The sequence below is a fragment of the Lepidochelys kempii genome, chromosome 2, assembly GCF_965140265.1.
Source record: "Lepidochelys kempii isolate rLepKem1 chromosome 2, rLepKem1.hap2, whole genome shotgun sequence".
NCBI classification, from domain to species: Eukaryota; Metazoa; Chordata; order Testudines; family Cheloniidae; genus Lepidochelys; species Lepidochelys kempii.
Window position 1 is genome coordinate 224889685 of NC_133257.1, and position 16252 is coordinate 224905936.

At 40.5% G+C, this 16252-nt stretch overlaps 1 protein-coding gene across 2 annotated transcripts in view; it reads left to right on the top strand.

Moving 5' to 3' along the window:
* KRIT1 (KRIT1 ankyrin repeat containing) overlaps positions 1-9256 on the top strand; it is a 41762-nt gene extending 32506 nt beyond the window's left edge. Inside the window, exons 15-18 of one of the 2 annotated variants that reach the window (XM_073333981.1) lie at positions 1944-2031; positions 3175-3381; positions 3700-3816; positions 7255-9255. In XM_073333981.1, coding sequence (XP_073190082.1) covers positions 1944-2031; positions 3175-3381; positions 3700-3816; positions 7255-7323 — 481 coding nt within the window. In that variant the 3' untranslated portion in view covers positions 7324-9255. Of the gene's footprint in view, positions 1-1943; positions 2032-3174; positions 3382-3699; positions 3817-7254 lie in introns of both variants that reach the window. The other variant, XM_073333982.1, reaches the window with a different exon arrangement.
* The last annotated feature ends 6996 nt before the right edge of the window (positions 9257-16252 follow it).

Here is a 16252-nt window from a genome sequence, read left to right on the forward strand (position 1 = left end):
CAAGATAGTTATTAAAACTGATTATGAGGCTAACTATAAAGAGTTACAACAGGATCTCACAAAACTGGGTGACTGGGCAACAAAATGGCAGTAATTAAATAAATGCAAAGTAGTGCACATGGGAAAACATAATCCCAATTTATACATACAAAATGATAGGGTCTAAATTAGCTGTTACCACTCAAGCAAGACATCTTGAAGGCATTGTGGATCCTTCTCTGAAAACATCTGTTCAATGTGCAGCTGCAGTCAAAAAAGCTAACAGAATCTTAGGAACCATTATTAAGGGATAGATAATAAAACAGAAGATATCATAATGCCATTATATAAACCCGTGGAATGCCTATATCTTGAACATTGCATGCAGTTCTGGTTGCATTGGAAAAAGATATATTAGAACTGAAAAATGTACAGAGAGGGGCAACAAAAATGATCATGGTGTGGAACAGCTTCCATATGCGAAGAGACTAAAAAGACCGGGGACTGTTCATCTTAGAAAAGAGCTGACAAAGGGGGGATATAATAGAGGTCTATAAAATCATGAATGGTGTGGAGAAAGTGAATAAGGAAGTGTTATTTACCCCTTTACATAACACAAGAAGCAGTGGTCACCCAGTGAAATTAATAGGCAGCAGGTTTAAAATAAACTAAGGAAGTATTTCTTTACACAACACATAATCAACCTGTGGAACTTATTGCCAGGGGATGTTATGAAGTCCAAAAGTATAACTGGGTTCAAAAAATGAATTAGATGAGTTCATGGAGGATATGTCCATCAATGGCAATTAGCCAAGATGGTCAGGAACACTACTTCATGCTCTTGGTGTCCCTAAACCTCTTACTGCCAGAAATTGGGATTGCATGCCAGGGGACTGATCGCTCAAAAATTGCCCTGTTTTGTTCATTTCCTCTGAAGCGTCCGGCCCTTGCCGCTGTTGGAAGACAGGATGCTCTGCGAGATGGACCATTGGTCTGATCTAGTATGGCCATTCGTATGTTCTTAGGTGTAAGGGAAACGGAACATTTTTTCTGAATCTTGAGAAAACTCATTTTCACTTTACTTTGTGTCTGCTTTTTATTCTTGTGAGACAGACATCATGATTTTTGTTTATAATGTTATTTAGAACAAGTGCATGTATTTAGCAAAAGATCTCTCCTTTCAAATCTGTAACTTTAATAATGTTCCCTTCCTCCATATTGGTGATTTGATAACAGTTTTTGAAGTTTGGGTATCCTGTATTGTCCAAGTTTTCATTTAATTGTTTTCAGACAATAATATTTGCAGGTAGTGAAAAAACTTTTCAGGATGGAAGAACATTACATCTAAACTGATGATATTGCCTGTAGTGATTGTGCATAAAAAGAAATTGAGCTTTCTTTTGTAAACCAAGTGACTAATGTGCACTGATGGATTTTTGCACCTATACCCTTGGTTTCAAGTCATTTGTAACAGTTGGAAGTTAATGGGACAAATTCTCAGCTGTGCTGAGTTTACACTTGATGCAGCTGAGAAAAATGGAGAGGGAAAAAGCTGACTGTAAGCTGACATGGCCCCCATCATAGTTTAGAATTTACTAATGGGAACCACTATACTGGGCGAGAATCAGGCAGAGCATAATGTGTTCCATCCCATTCCTAGAATCCCTCACCCCTTCACCACCCACAGTGCAGGGTAGGTAGAAACAGGTAGTGTAGTGTCAACTACACTGGCTGTATGCAAGCTAAGGTTTCCTCTTGGTCAGTGGGAAACCTTGGCTGCCCCTTTAGGAAAGCTCTTCAGCTGCTGAGATGACAATAGAGCAGCTTGAATTGGGGCTGACAGTCTATCCCAATATTTGATACTTAAAGATATTAGTATTGCCATTCTGAAAGACACTGCCTTGTATCCTGTACTTTGCTCAGTGGTGGAAAACTTGGTAATATTTTTGCTTTTTGCTTTTTAGTGAAGAAAATCTTAAATCTATAGTACCCGTCACCAAACTAAAAAGTAAGGCTCCTCACTGGACCAATAGGATACTTCATGAATACAAGGTAAGAATATTAACACTATCCCCAGGTCCTGAAAATCCTGTCTTAAAATCTTTAGTTATTTTTCTTTAGTTTTCTGGTATTGTTCTGCATTATAGTAATATACAAAGCCAGAAATGTAGGAAGGCTAAAAATAGATAGTGAATCATTTTTTTTACTGATTCAGTAGTCCATTTTTTTTTAATATTCAGGTAAAATACACTGTACCTTGAAACAACATATCTTAGTACTGAGCTATTTGAACATTTTTTCTGATTATAAAATTAAAAGTTGACTTGTTTGTCAGTAAATTGTGTCACTGAAGTCATAATCTGTTTTTTTTTACTTTGATGCCAGCCAACTAACTGTGCTTAAAGGGGCACTGTCAATTCAGTTTAGGCATAAAGTACAAGTCAGAAGAGTGTAAATTTATGAAACCTAATAGAAATGTTTTCAGTGCCCTTTGGAAAAAAAAAAAAAACAGTTCTGAATTTCTGACAAATTGAGAGTTTGTCATGGGCTCATCTGAACAAGGGCACATCTCATGAAGTGAGCTCCCTTTAATTTTACCAAAGGCAATTGATAGCTAACTCAAGATGGCCATTTGGGCTTTAAATTACACAAAGTAAAACAAACCAGTCTTTTGCTCACTCAGTCAAAAGGTGTAGTTGGAGTTAGATCCCTGATCAGGCTGAGCTTTTGAATTAAGACAAGGGAGATCATTCCTCCTTTTTTTCCCAGGTTCACCTAGTCTGCACCTTAGAGGAAACAGCCAGTCCTTTTTACCTTCCCTGATGGGCCCTGATTGGATTCTACCTGATCCTAGCCCTTCTCGCTGCTGGAGGACCAATTCTCATTGGTTCCACCAGGCGCTGATCCTGGGTGACCTCTCTATACACTCTTAGGTCTGAACTCACTGCTCTTTTCCCCCAGAAGGACACCTTCTTCAGATGTGGTGCACGAAGGCTGCAGGGCCTCCAACAGGGAGTATCAAATGCTTGATACATCCCATCACACTGCTATTAGGCTGTTATTCCAGGTGTGGCATCATTTCAGGATGATTGTCAGAAAAAACCCTTCAAGAAAACCAGCTCTGACTTTATCCTGTTTGAAGAATGTGTATTGTTAATAGGTTTTTTTGTGACTTATTTGCTCTTTTAATTCTAGAGTCTCAGCACTAGTGAAGGTGTAAGTAAAGAGATGCATCACCTGCAACGAATGTTCTTGCAGAATTGCTGGGAAATTCCTACCTACGGAGCTGCTTTTTTCACAGGACAGGTATTCACCAAGGCGAGTTCAAGCAGTCATAAAGTCATCAGAGTGTACGTAGGAGTAAATGTAAAAGGTCTGCATCTCCTCAATATGGAAACCAAGGTGAGGGTTAGCAGTTTATACTGGCAGTTTACATAGCTGTTAAGAGCATAGGGAGTTACTAAGTGCTGGTGATTTATTTCACATCTGAGCATTGAATTAAAATCTTGTATACATTTACAATCACTCTGAAGTTTAAAAACTTCAAAAATATGGAATTTCAGCTTTAAATTCTTAGAAATGGAAATCCTAATACTATGGCAGTTGATCGTTTAAAACTCAGTATTGTATATGTATACCAGAACCTTATTTAGACAAAGTGGAGAAGATTCACATTATAGTTCAGAAAATATTCTCAACATTTTCTACTTTTCACTGCAGGGTTTGCTCATCAGTCTAAAGTATGGTTGCTTTATGTGGCAGTTGGGAGATGCAGATACATGTTTTCAAATCCATAGTCTGGAAAACAAAATGAGCTTCATAGTGCATACCAAACAGGTAAGCATTGAAAAAATGTAGTTCAATACACCTGAGACTACAGCTGACAATGCCAAATTAAGGATAGACTGATAAGAACAGAGGAGTCACACCCTAAAACTGGTGGTTATTCGAACGTTAAGAGTTCACCAAGCAAGTAACAAAAGTGAGATCCTGTATCTCTACTAGGATTAACAAGAAGCCAAAACACTGTCCCCTTTGGTAATCCAGCCCCTATCACCACCCAGACATCTGGTCTTTGAGGTCACCGAAAACCAGATTCATCATACATAAGGTTCGTCTAATCCCAAAGGTTCAGCCACTCCCCCAGGTCAATATATATACTTTAGATCTTACCAAATACCAGGCTTGTAGCCAATCCTTTAGTAATTAAAAAATAAAGGTTTATTAATACAAAGAAAAAGAGTTATTAAATGCTTAAAGGAATCATATACAAGTGCTTTCAAAGTCTATAGATCAAGTTCATAGCAGTGATGGTAAATCTGATAGCTTGTAATATGTCTTTCTAGTTCACCCATTAGACTGGGGGTTTTCAGTCCTTTGTGCAAAGCTCTCCTTTGTTAGAAATCCTGTCCAGAGATGTGAAGCAGGACAGAAGACAAAGAAGCAATGTCCCAGTCTCCTTTTATACTTTCAGCCCAAGTGCATGGAAAGTTACTGGCAAAATATGGAGTATTAGATCACATATCCTATATGCCTTGCCTCAGTGCTCTCTGAAATATCTCCAGGAGGGGCTCACTGGGCGAGCTCATTGTCCTTAATGGGCCATTAAGCAGGCTGGCTAGTCTAGATGCAAATCCGTTGTGGGGTGTCACCCAAGGGAAAAAAAAAGTTTGAGATACAAACACACAGCAAATATTCATAATTTCATCTACAAAAATGATGCATGGATTTAAATAGGCTAATAATATTTATCAGTCTATAACTTTTCCATTGATAGCATACATAACATACTTTGTACAAGATTTATTGCAATTTTGTAACAGTGGTGACTATCAGTATAGCTAGTTATCTTCCTTTTTACACAGCAACATACATGGAATAAGAGAGAAGGTCCGCTCATGGATCAATGATTGGTTAAAAGATAAGGAGTACTAGTGGCACCTTAGAGACTAACCAATTTATTTGAGCATAAGCTTTCGTGATCTCACTTCATCGGATGCATTCAGTGGAAAATACAGTGAGAAGATTTATATACACACAGAACATGAAAAAATGGGTGTTATCATATACACTAAGGAGAGTGATCACTTAAGATGAGCTATTACCAGCAGGAGGGGCTGGGGGGGGAACCTTTTGTAGTGATAATCAAGGTGGGCCATTTCCAGCAGTTAACAGGAACGTCTGAGAAACAGTGGTGGGGGGAATAAACATGGGGAAATAGTTTTACTTTGTGTAATGACCCATCCATTCCCAGTCTCTATTCAAGCCTAAGTTAATTGTATCCAGTTTGCAAATTAAAGATAGGAAACAAAGGTTAGGAATAAATGGTCAGTTTTCATAATGGAGAGAGGTAAATAGCAGGGTTACCAAGGAGCTGTACTGGAACCAGTGCTATTCAACATATTCATAAATGATCTGGAAAAAAGAGTAAACAGTGAGGTGGCAAAGTTTGCATACGATACTAAGGGACTGTCTACACCAGTGGTTCTCAAACTTTTGTATTGGTGACCCCTTTCACATAGCAAGCCTCCGAGTACTATCCCCCTTATAAATTAAAACACTATTATAAATGCTGGAGGCGAAGCAGGGTTTGGGGGTGAAGGCTGACAGCTCGTAACCGCCACCTAATAAACTCGCAACCTCCTGAGGGGTCACAACCCTCAGTTTGAGAAACCCCGGTTTACACTTAGAGCACTGTAGAGCTGAGTGAAGATGCTATCTATGCCAATAGGAGAGCTTCTCCCATTGACATAGATACTCCACCGGTACCTATTTTGACTAGAGAAGCCTTTCTGTTGACGTAGTGCTATCTTCACCGAGCATTAGGTCAGTATAACTGTGTCAGGTGTGGATTGGTAGACTAGACCTAGCTTAGTTAAATCAAAAGACTGCAAAGTGTTACAAAGGGATCTCACAAAATTTGGTGACTGGGCAATAACATGCCAGATGAAATTCAGGGATGATAAATGCAAAGTAATGCACACTGAAAAACATAATCCCACTTGCCAGGGAGGGTCTAGGTTTACTAGGTCCTACCTCAGCACAGAAGGCTGGACTTGTGATTTCTTGAGGTCTCTCCAGCCCTACATTTCTATGATTCTATAAGTATTCATCCATCATGTGTCAGGCCCCCAAAATCATGTTTGAATTAAAAATCATGAGATTATTTTATAATGAGAAATTTGGGTGGTTTACTTTCTGATATTTGAGCCTTTAGGGCTCATGTTATCTAAAGTTTCTCTGCAACGATGAGGGTTAGAAAATTTTTTAAAAATGAAAGTTTTAAACTTAGTATCTCACCTAATCACATGAATCCAAGAGTTGCGGTTTTAATAAAAATATTAAGTACCATGAGACCCACAAAAAATCATGAGAGCTGGTAATTGCATTAGTAAAAGTAGCAGAGTTTGGGGATAGGTGAAATAAAGAGCTTTGAAAGCAGTGTTACAAAGTTACTGTGTAGCAATTGATGGAATAAATTAACTCTGTGCTATAGTGCTGTTATTGAGTAATGCTTTGGCTGGAGTCAGGTTGGGAATACTTGCTTGAACCCATACAGCTATGTTATAGAATTTTGTGAGGAAATTACAAATTTTGGTGTCTTACATGCTTCATCCCTTTGCATATCTAATATTTTGGGGAGGAGAAAAAGGTTGATGCAGTACTTGAAAATAGGTGCCTCTTGAGATACAAAAGAAAGGTTGAGAGCTAGGAATGATTAGTTCTTTTTCTCCCTCATTGCCTAAAATTATATATCTATTCTATAAAATAATTTGTTGTTGCAGTCACACCAATTTACAGTGGTATTCAAGCTGGTACCACTAATCGTGAGAAAACTTATACGGATAATATTAGAAGTCACTATAACTATAAGTCACACCTGATCCAGAAAAAATAACTCTTTGCAAAACATAATAGCAATACAAATGTTTCTGTGTTAATTTTAAATTGTAGTATAAATTGCTGTTTTTAAAACATTTCTCTGTACTTTGTTTGCAATTAAAACACTACCCCCATTGAGAACCTGAAAGGAAAAAAGACTGAAAGTGAAAAGAGCTAAAGTAAAGATGATTTTCTTTTCACTGAGAGAAATAAAAGACAAACTAACAGCATAAATAGTGGCAAGAGAACTCAGTTCCTAAAATTCAATTTTAATCATCTAAAGTGTTAGCAACAGAGGTGAATAAATTTGTTTACCATCTAATTAAGTAGGCTGTGTGTGTTTTATATGATAACTGGAAACCCCGGATATAACTTTTTCATTTTTTCCCCTAGGCAGGTCTTGTCGTAAAACTGCTGATGAAATTAAACAGCCAGTTAATGTCTACTGAACGAAATGAATGACAGCGATGGACAGTGATTATGCAACAGTATTTTGTGATTAAACAGAAGTAACTTTGTTTTAATTAAAATAGAAGCCTTTCATGTGCATGAAAGTTTCTCAGAATGAAATATGTTGTGAAATTTGTATAGACTTTGTACAGAAGCTGCATGGGTTATTTTTTAAAAAAGTATATAACATCTATTTTTATAAAGAGATTTTCTTCAATATAAGCTATTCTAATTTTTGAGCTAAACCACAAGAAGAAAGATATTGAGATTAAAATATAAAATAAAGTATGCTCTTGTTCCTAACAGATTTTGGAGGGTTCAAAGTGCCTTAAACCAATCCCTAATATACCTGTTATTAATCTACTTGTGATGCTGTAGAATGCAATGAAACCTGTACAAGTAACAACCTTTAATAGGCAACCTGCTCTCTTAAGAATGCCAAAGGTATTCCCAGATATATTGAGTAAAATTCTTCTCCACCTCTATTAGAAGACTGTAGGATCCCGTGAGTGATCCTGTCAGTTTCTCTGTGTGTTTTTAGTTTGATGTTCAATACATTTTATAGTTAAGACTTGATTTAATTTCAAGTTTAATTTTTTTTTCCTTATGTGCCAGTATTATTTTAGAATATTGCCTCAGGACAGCTATCAGGAAATACATTTTTAAATCTTTTCAGGAGCAGGTTAAATGTTTAGCATATTTAATGTTTTGAAACTAGTGGGTTATTACTTTGCAATGCAATACCCTGCTTACATAATAATTACTTACATAATTACTGCTTACGTAAAAATTACTGGATTCCAACAAATTTATATTAAGTTTAGTTACTGGATTGCAACAGGTTTGACTGAATAATACTTTGTGTAGTAAGGACTTGAGTTGTTTCCATTAATTGAATTTTCGTGCTCATGTCTTACATGACTTTGTTGGGACTCCATAGAGTGGAGGATTTGCAGGATTGGGGATTTACAGTGTAGAGATAGAAACTGGGCATCCATAGAGCTGTTTACTCCATACAGGATTCGATTCTGCTCTAATTAGTGTCAGTGGGAGCAGGTGGAGGCCCTAATATGATCTTGTTAATAGAATATGATGGAATAATTGTTTTCTTTTCATAATATTTAAGAAGTCTGGAAACTATAATTTTAAAGAGACTTAGGGACAGTTTCTGATAGCCTTTGAGGTTGTCAGAATCTGCCCTACACAAGCAAATGTACATTTGCTTAACATGACAGTAATTAAAGTAAAACTGCAACATATTTTAATCTTCCTATTATATATTAATTAGGTTTATTTTTATGAACAGTATGGTATGAACATTTTAAATCATCAAATGGAGTCTGAAATATATCTTTATACCACAAACTACTACCCTGTTATACTAACCTCTGAACTTTCAAGGGGGCGCTATAGGGTTTTAACTTCATCTCCCACTGACTTTAATGGGAATTGTGTGGCTAAAACCACGCGTAATATTTTGTGGTAAAGTTAAATATTTGCACTTGCCTCTAAAATGAAAGTTAAACAATTCAATGCCAGGCACTGTAGCACTTTGCAGTACTTTCATCTTTGCATTCAAACGTCTCTGAAACCCAAAATCAGTACATTTTAACGAACTATAAAGTACTCTGTGGGCAATTTTTAAAAATGCATGCAGGAAAAAGTCTGTACTATAGAATTTTCTTTAAAGCCATACCTAAGCAACGTGAGCTTCATTGGCATGCACTTACTTGTAAATCTTCCTAGATTGATTGTATTGCCTTTTATCAGAAGTGAATAGTACAGCAGATGCTAAATTAATGCACAGCTATCACTTGGCTTTAATATCAGAATATCCTTTTTTATAACAAGCACTTGTTAGAAAACTAGAAGTGTATAATGTTACAAACTGTATATACAAATAAGTGTCTAGTTGCATATTTAACAATAAAATTAATAAACCTTACTGCTATATATTATGTCTAATAAATTGCTTGTTTGCAAAAATGGCTGGGATATTTAAAAGTAAACTTGGCCAATATGAAAGATGCATTTTTCTTTCTAAATAAATATTGAGTAACTTAACACAACATGTGCTATTTCCAGAGAACTAGATTCTGCCACTATTTGTCTATTTCATAAATTGTTTGGGAGCCTTCCTCTGGTCATCTGTAATACAGTGTAACTATACAAACAGATTAGCAGTTATATGCTATTTCCTATAATAGAATCGTAGGACTGGAGGGGACAGTGAGAAGTCATTTAGTCCAGTCTCCTGCACTCATGGCAGGACTAAGTATTATCTAGACCATTCCTGACAAGTGTTTGTCTAACCTGCTCTTAAAAATCTCCAATGATGGAGATTCCACAACCTCCCTGGGCAATTTATTCCAGTGCTTAACTCCACTGACAGGAAGTTTTTTCCTAATGTCCAAGCTTAAGCACCCTTGCTGCAATTTAAGCCCATTGCTTCTTGTCCTATCCTTGGAGGCTAAAGGGAATGTTTTCTCTCCTTCCTCCTTGTAACAACCTTTTATGTACTTGAGAATTGTTATCATGTCCACTCTGTCTTCTCTTCTCCAGACTAAACAAACCCAGTTTTTTCAATCTTCCCTCATAGGTCATGTTTTCTAGATCTTTAATCATTTTTGTTGCTCTCCTCTAGATTTTTTCCAATTTGTCCACTTCTTTCCTGAAATATGGCACCCAGAACTGGACACAATACTCCAACTGAGACCTAATCAGCATGGGGTAGAGTGGAAGAATTACTTCTCATGTCTTGCTTACAACACTCCTGGTAATACATCTGTGACGGGATTGGGACTCACCACCGCAGGGCCTCCTGCTGACTCATCAGGGAATTAGCTCAGTCCAGTGTGGAGCGCCCTCCACTGGTGGTGTCCCATCCGTCTCTCGCCCGCTCTTGGCTCCTGGACCCAGGTTGCTCCCTTCTTGTGGCGTCCTCTTGAAGACACTGCCCTCCGGCAGTGCCCTCTAGTCCTCGTTCACCCCCTTACGGGGGGGGTGGGTTATCAGCAGTCTTTCACTTCACCCAGCCACAGCGGCCAACCACACCCCAAAGTCTGACCCCTTTTGCCAGGGGTCCAGTGCAGTCCACTATCGCCACATTCAATGGCTGGGTGTATGTGCAAGGGGGGGACCCAGGCCCACCCTCTACTCTGGGTCCCGACCCAAGGACCCTTTGGCGGCAGCCTTTCTGCCCTCCTTCTCTCCCCTTGTCTGCCTCTCTCCCTGGGTCACTTCCCCTTCGTGTCCCCTTTGCACCGGCCCAGCCCTTCCCTCAGGGCCTGCAGCCTGGCAGATACCGGGCTGGAGTTCCTTCTGCTCCCCTCGCCTGCCCCGCACTGCGCTGTCCCTGGTGCTAGTCCCCTTGCACAGGGGACAAATCTTCACCCTCTGAAGGCGTGGGAGAGACTCCCTGCTCCCTTCCTGGGCAGCCTTTCTATAGGGCTGATTGGCTCTCTCTTACTCAGCCTCTGATTGGCCACCCACCTGCACAGCCTCTCTGGCCTGCTTTAGCCCCCTCTAGTATAGGAGTGGGGCAGCCACTCCACTACAACATCACAGAACGATATTTGCTTTTTTTGCAACAGTGTTATACTTTTGACTCATATTTAGCTTGTGATCCACTATGACCCCCAGATCCCTTTCCGCAGTACTTCTTGTTAGGCAGTCATTTTCCATTTTGTATGTGTGCAACTGATGGTTCCTTCCTGAGTGGAGTATTTTGCATTTGTCCTTACTGCATTTCATCGTATTTATTTCAGACCATTTCTCCAGATTGTCCAGATCATTTTAAATTTTAATCCTATCCTTCAAAGCACTTGCAACCCCTCCCAGCTTGGTATCATCTACGAATTTTATAAGTGTACTCTCTATGCCTTATCTAAATCATTGATGAAGATATTGAACAGAACCGGACCCAGAACTGATCCCTCAGTGGGACCCCACTCCATCCATGCATGCAGCTAAAACTCTTGTCCAAACTCTCATCATCTTGCATGTCAGTTACTGCAGCATCTTCTCTCTGGCCTTGACAAATGTGTAATCTTGCTTCTCTCATGTGCAATCAGAATGCTGCTGCAAAGATCACTTTTCTAGCCCATCGGTTTGAATTGTTCCACTGGCTTCCTGTCTGCATTGCAGTTTGTATTCACTTTTAAGGTCCTTTACAGCTAATCCCCACTCTATCTATCATCTCTTGTTCACTGTCAAGCTATTGATGCTTGCCTCTGATCAGACTGCTAGTGTGCAGACACCACTGCTTATCATGCTGGTCAGTATTGTCTCATTGTTTACTAGTACTCCCCTTCTATCTGTACCTTATCTGTTGTGTCTTGTTTTATACTTAGATGGTTTTTGCCTTACAATCTTTCTGTTCTGTGTTTATACAACACAGTGGAGTCTTGGTCCATAAGTAGATCTCCTAGGCACTATGGTAATACATGTAATAAATAATAATGATGGCCAATATCTTTATCAATGATCTGGAAGAAATATATAATTATTGGTGAAGTTTGCAGATGAATCACATTGGTGGAGAGGTAAATAATAAGAGGTCAGTTAGTGAGAGTAATTAATCACATACTAAACTGGGTTTATTCAAACACCACATATTTTAATACAGTCAAATGCAAGATCATGCATCTCGGAACAAAAAATGATGATTACACTTACAGGAAGGGGAACTGTATCCTGGAAATCAGTGACTCTGTTAAGGACTTTAGGGGTCATGATGGATAACCAACTGAACATGAACTCTAACTACAATGCTGTGTTACCCGCACAAAATTCTGTGTTACTCACACACTCTAGGAGCACCCACCTTTACCCAGTTCCTAGGGCTCAAGGTGTAACCCTCTTAATTTAGGTATCCATCCTTTCCCTGTTCCTAGGGCTCGGGACATAACCTTATGCTCTAGGGCACCCAGCTTTACCCTTTTGTGGGCTCAAGGTGTAACCCTCTTAATTTAGGCACCCACCCTTACCTTTCTGTGGGCTCAGGCATAACCTTACATTCTGTGGGTTTGCGGAGTCTTTTACCAGTTAAAAAACCTTACACAGTAATATCCTGCTTAACCTCTATCTATTAACAATCACCAAAACAGAATGCACACTCTAAGCATGCAATACTTACCCCTTCCAATAAGGCAGATAAACTTTTCTTGAGGGCCAGTCAGGATCAGGTCAGCTGGGGAACTCCAGCTTCTGCATGGTGTCATTAGCAGAGGATTGAGGTCTGGTAGCTCTGATCTTGGGACTCTGTCCGGAGTTGGTTCCAAAGAACCTGCTTTTAGGCCCCAGTTTATATAGTGAAACTTGAGCCCTGCTTGCTGTACCTTAATCAATCATTTTACAAAACAATTTTCTAACCAATCCTAACATTTTATAAAACCATTTTTAATCAATCATACCCCACACCTTAATTGATTTACACCTAGCAAAATTAGGTTTCAGAGTAACAGCCGTGTTAGTCTGTATTCGCAAAAAGAAAAGGAGAAAACCTGGATTTGTGCTGGAAATCTTGATTATCGTACACATTGTAAGGAGAGTGATCACTTTAGATAAGCTATTACCAGCAGGAGAGTGGGGTGGAGGGAGGTATTTTTTCATGCTTTGTGTGTATAAAAAGATCTTCTACACTTTCCACAGTATGCATCCGATGAAGTGAGCTGTAGCTCACGAAAGCTTATGCTCAAATAAATTGGTTAGTCTCTAAGGTGCCACAAGTACGCCTTTTCTTCTAGCAAAATTAGTTATGCAACAGACAGAAACCATACAGGTAAACAATAGAGAATTAGAGACTATAAAGGCAAAACAATAAAGAAGTAGGGACTTCACAACCACAACTTGTTGATAAATGATTTCTTGCTACACAGAATGCCATCAAACAAAGTTTTCTTTAACCATTTTAAGATCTGTTTCTTTATCTAGTGGTGATGGGTACTATTAGGACAGGATCGCCTTCTTAACAGCCCAATAGTACATTGTTTAAATGTAATTTAGATGGAATGTGAGGATGTGACTTTCTGCTTCCCGGCTCATGGCTGCGGACAAAGGCCTCAGACCTTAAAATGTGGCTACAGGAAGAGGCCTTATCTTTACAGCTGTGGCCAGGAAGACTAATGCGATCCTTGGATATGTAACCAGAAAATGACTAGTAGAAATAAGGTGGTAGTATTGCCTCTGCATACAGCACGAGTAAGACTACAATAGGAATGCTGTGACCAGTTCTTGTATCCACATTTCAAAAAGGATGTAGACAAACTTAAAAGATTCTTAAGTGTTACAAGAGTGATCTGAAGTCTGGAAAACATGCCTTACACTAAAAGAAAAGGAGGACTTGTGGCACCTTAGAGACTAACAAATTTATTTGAGCATAAGCTTTTGTGAGCTACAGCTCACTGTATCGGATGAATTCAGTGGAAAATACAGTGGGGAGATTTATATACACAGAGAACATGAAACAATGGGTGTTACCATACACACTGTAACGAGAGTGATCAGGTAAGGTGAGCTATTACCAGCAGGAGAGCGCGCGGGGGTGGGGGGGGACCTCTTGTAGTGATAATCAAGGTGGGCCATTTCAGCAGTTGACAAGAACATCTGAGGAACGGGGGAGGGGGGAAAGGAATAAACATGGGGAAATAGTTTTACTTTGTGTAATGACCCATCCACCCCCAGTCTTTATTCAAGCCTAAGTTAATTGTATCCAGTTTGCAAATTAATTCCAATTCAGCAGTCTCTCATTGGAGTCTGTTTTTGAAGTTTTTTTGTTGAAGAATTGCCACTTTTAGGTCTGTAATCGAGTGACCAAAGAGATTGAAGTGTTCTCTGACTGGTTTTTGAATGTTATAATTCTTGATATCTGATTTGTGTCCATTTATTCTTTTACGTAGAGACTGTCCAGTTTGGCCAATGTACATGGCACAGGGGCATTGCTGGCACATGATGGCATATATCACATTGGTAGATGTGCAAGTGAATGAGCCTCTGATAGTGTGGCTGATGTGATTAGGCCCTATGATGGCTTGGGAACTTGCAGCCCTATTGTGAAATATTTTGAATGTTCTAACTATAGGGTGACCAGATGTTCCCATTTCATAAGGACAGTCCTGATACTTGGGGCTTTTTCTTTCTAGGCTCTTATTACCCCCCACCTCCGTCCAGATTTTTCACACTTGCTGTGTGACCAGCCTATCTAACTTCCAAATCCACAAGAATTTCAATTTCCTTCTTAGCAGTCCTTACTGCTGTGAGAAAAGGAGTACTTGTGGCACCTTAGAGACTAACCAATTTATTTGAGCATAAGCTTTCGTGAGCTACAGCTCACTTCATCGGATGCATACTGTGGAAAGTTTAGAAGATATTATATACACACAAAGCATGAAAAAATACCTCCTCCCACCCCACTCTCCTGCTGGTAATAGCTTATCTAAAGTGATCATAGAATATCAGGGTTGGAAGGGACCCCAGAAGGTCATCTAGTCCAACCCCCTGCTCAAAGCAGGACCAATTCCCAGTTAAATCATCCCAGCCAGGGCTTTGTCAAGCCTGACACTCTACTTACAATGTGTATGATAATCAAGTTGGGCCTACTTACAGATCACTCTACTTACAATGTGTATGATAATCAAGTTGGGCCATTTCCAGCACAAATCCAGGTTTTCTCAACCCCCGCTTCCCCCCCCCACACAAAAACACTCTCCTGCTGGTAATAGCTTATCCAAAGTGACCACTCTCCTTACAATGTGTATGATAATCAAGGTGGGCCATTTCCAGTACAAATCCAGGGTTTCACAAGAACGTCTGAGGAGGGAGAGGGGGTAGGAGAAAACAAGGGGAAAAGAGTGGGGTCTGAGGAGGTATTTTTTCATGCTTTGTGTGTATATAATAAGATCTTCTACACTTTCCACAGTATGCATCCAATGAAGTGAGCTGTAGCTCAGGAAAGCTTATGCTCAAATAAATTGATTAGTCTCTAAGGTGCCACAAGTACTCCTTTTCTTTTTGCGAATACAGACTAACACGGCTGTTACTCTGAAACCTTACTGCTGTGAGCAGTAACACAAGAGGAAGCTGGGTGGAAAAAAAGAATTTTGCAAGTTTCACAGAAAATCTGGACAAAAGGTGTGTGAATGTCACGTTTTTTCCAGCCAGCTGTCGGAGGAAGCTCTGGTGAGAAAGAGGATGCCGACTGAACTGAAAAAGGAAATACCCGAACACCTTTAAATGCATGTCTCGTCTCTTCGCTATTTTACGTAAAGAAATAAGCTCTCTACTCAGCAACTTCTCTTCCACGTCCTACTCCACTGGCTTTGCAACCCCTGTTCGTGCGCAGACAGCCCACAAGGATTTTCTTTGCGAAAAGCGGCTCTGCCCTTGCTCCCTGCTTCACCTCACCTGGGGCTGGCGCTCCAGGGGCCCTCCCCAAAGGTGTCCGCGCTCACCCGCCCCGCGGCCGGGGCCGCAATGTAACCGAGAGCCAGCCTGCTCCTTCTGGGTTCCCCGAGTCTGCAAACTATCAATTACAAGTGGCTGGATTTTGTTTTGTGGCGGGACAGTCCAGTCCCTCCCCTCCCATACAGCGGCTCACGGCAGAGGGAAACCTCGGAGGGACCCGCCGCCCCCCACACGCTCTTGTGCTCGCCCCTGCTTGGCTCCCCGACCCCGGCCGCCACCCCCGGGCCTGCAGGCTGAAGGTCAGCAGCGCCGCTGTGCGCATGCGCTAGACTCGGCTGCACCGGACCGTCTTTCCCCTCTCCGGCGAGCGTCTTTTCCCGTTGTCATGGCAACTGGATGCCGCGTTTGAGCCGCCGCCGCCGGAGGCGGGTGTGTCCCCAGCTGCGCGCCGCCCCCCCCTTCCTGGCCCGTCAGGCCGCGCGCCGCCTGGGCTAGCGGGGCCCAGGCGTAGCCTCTCCTCCGCCTGGCTGGGGGCTCG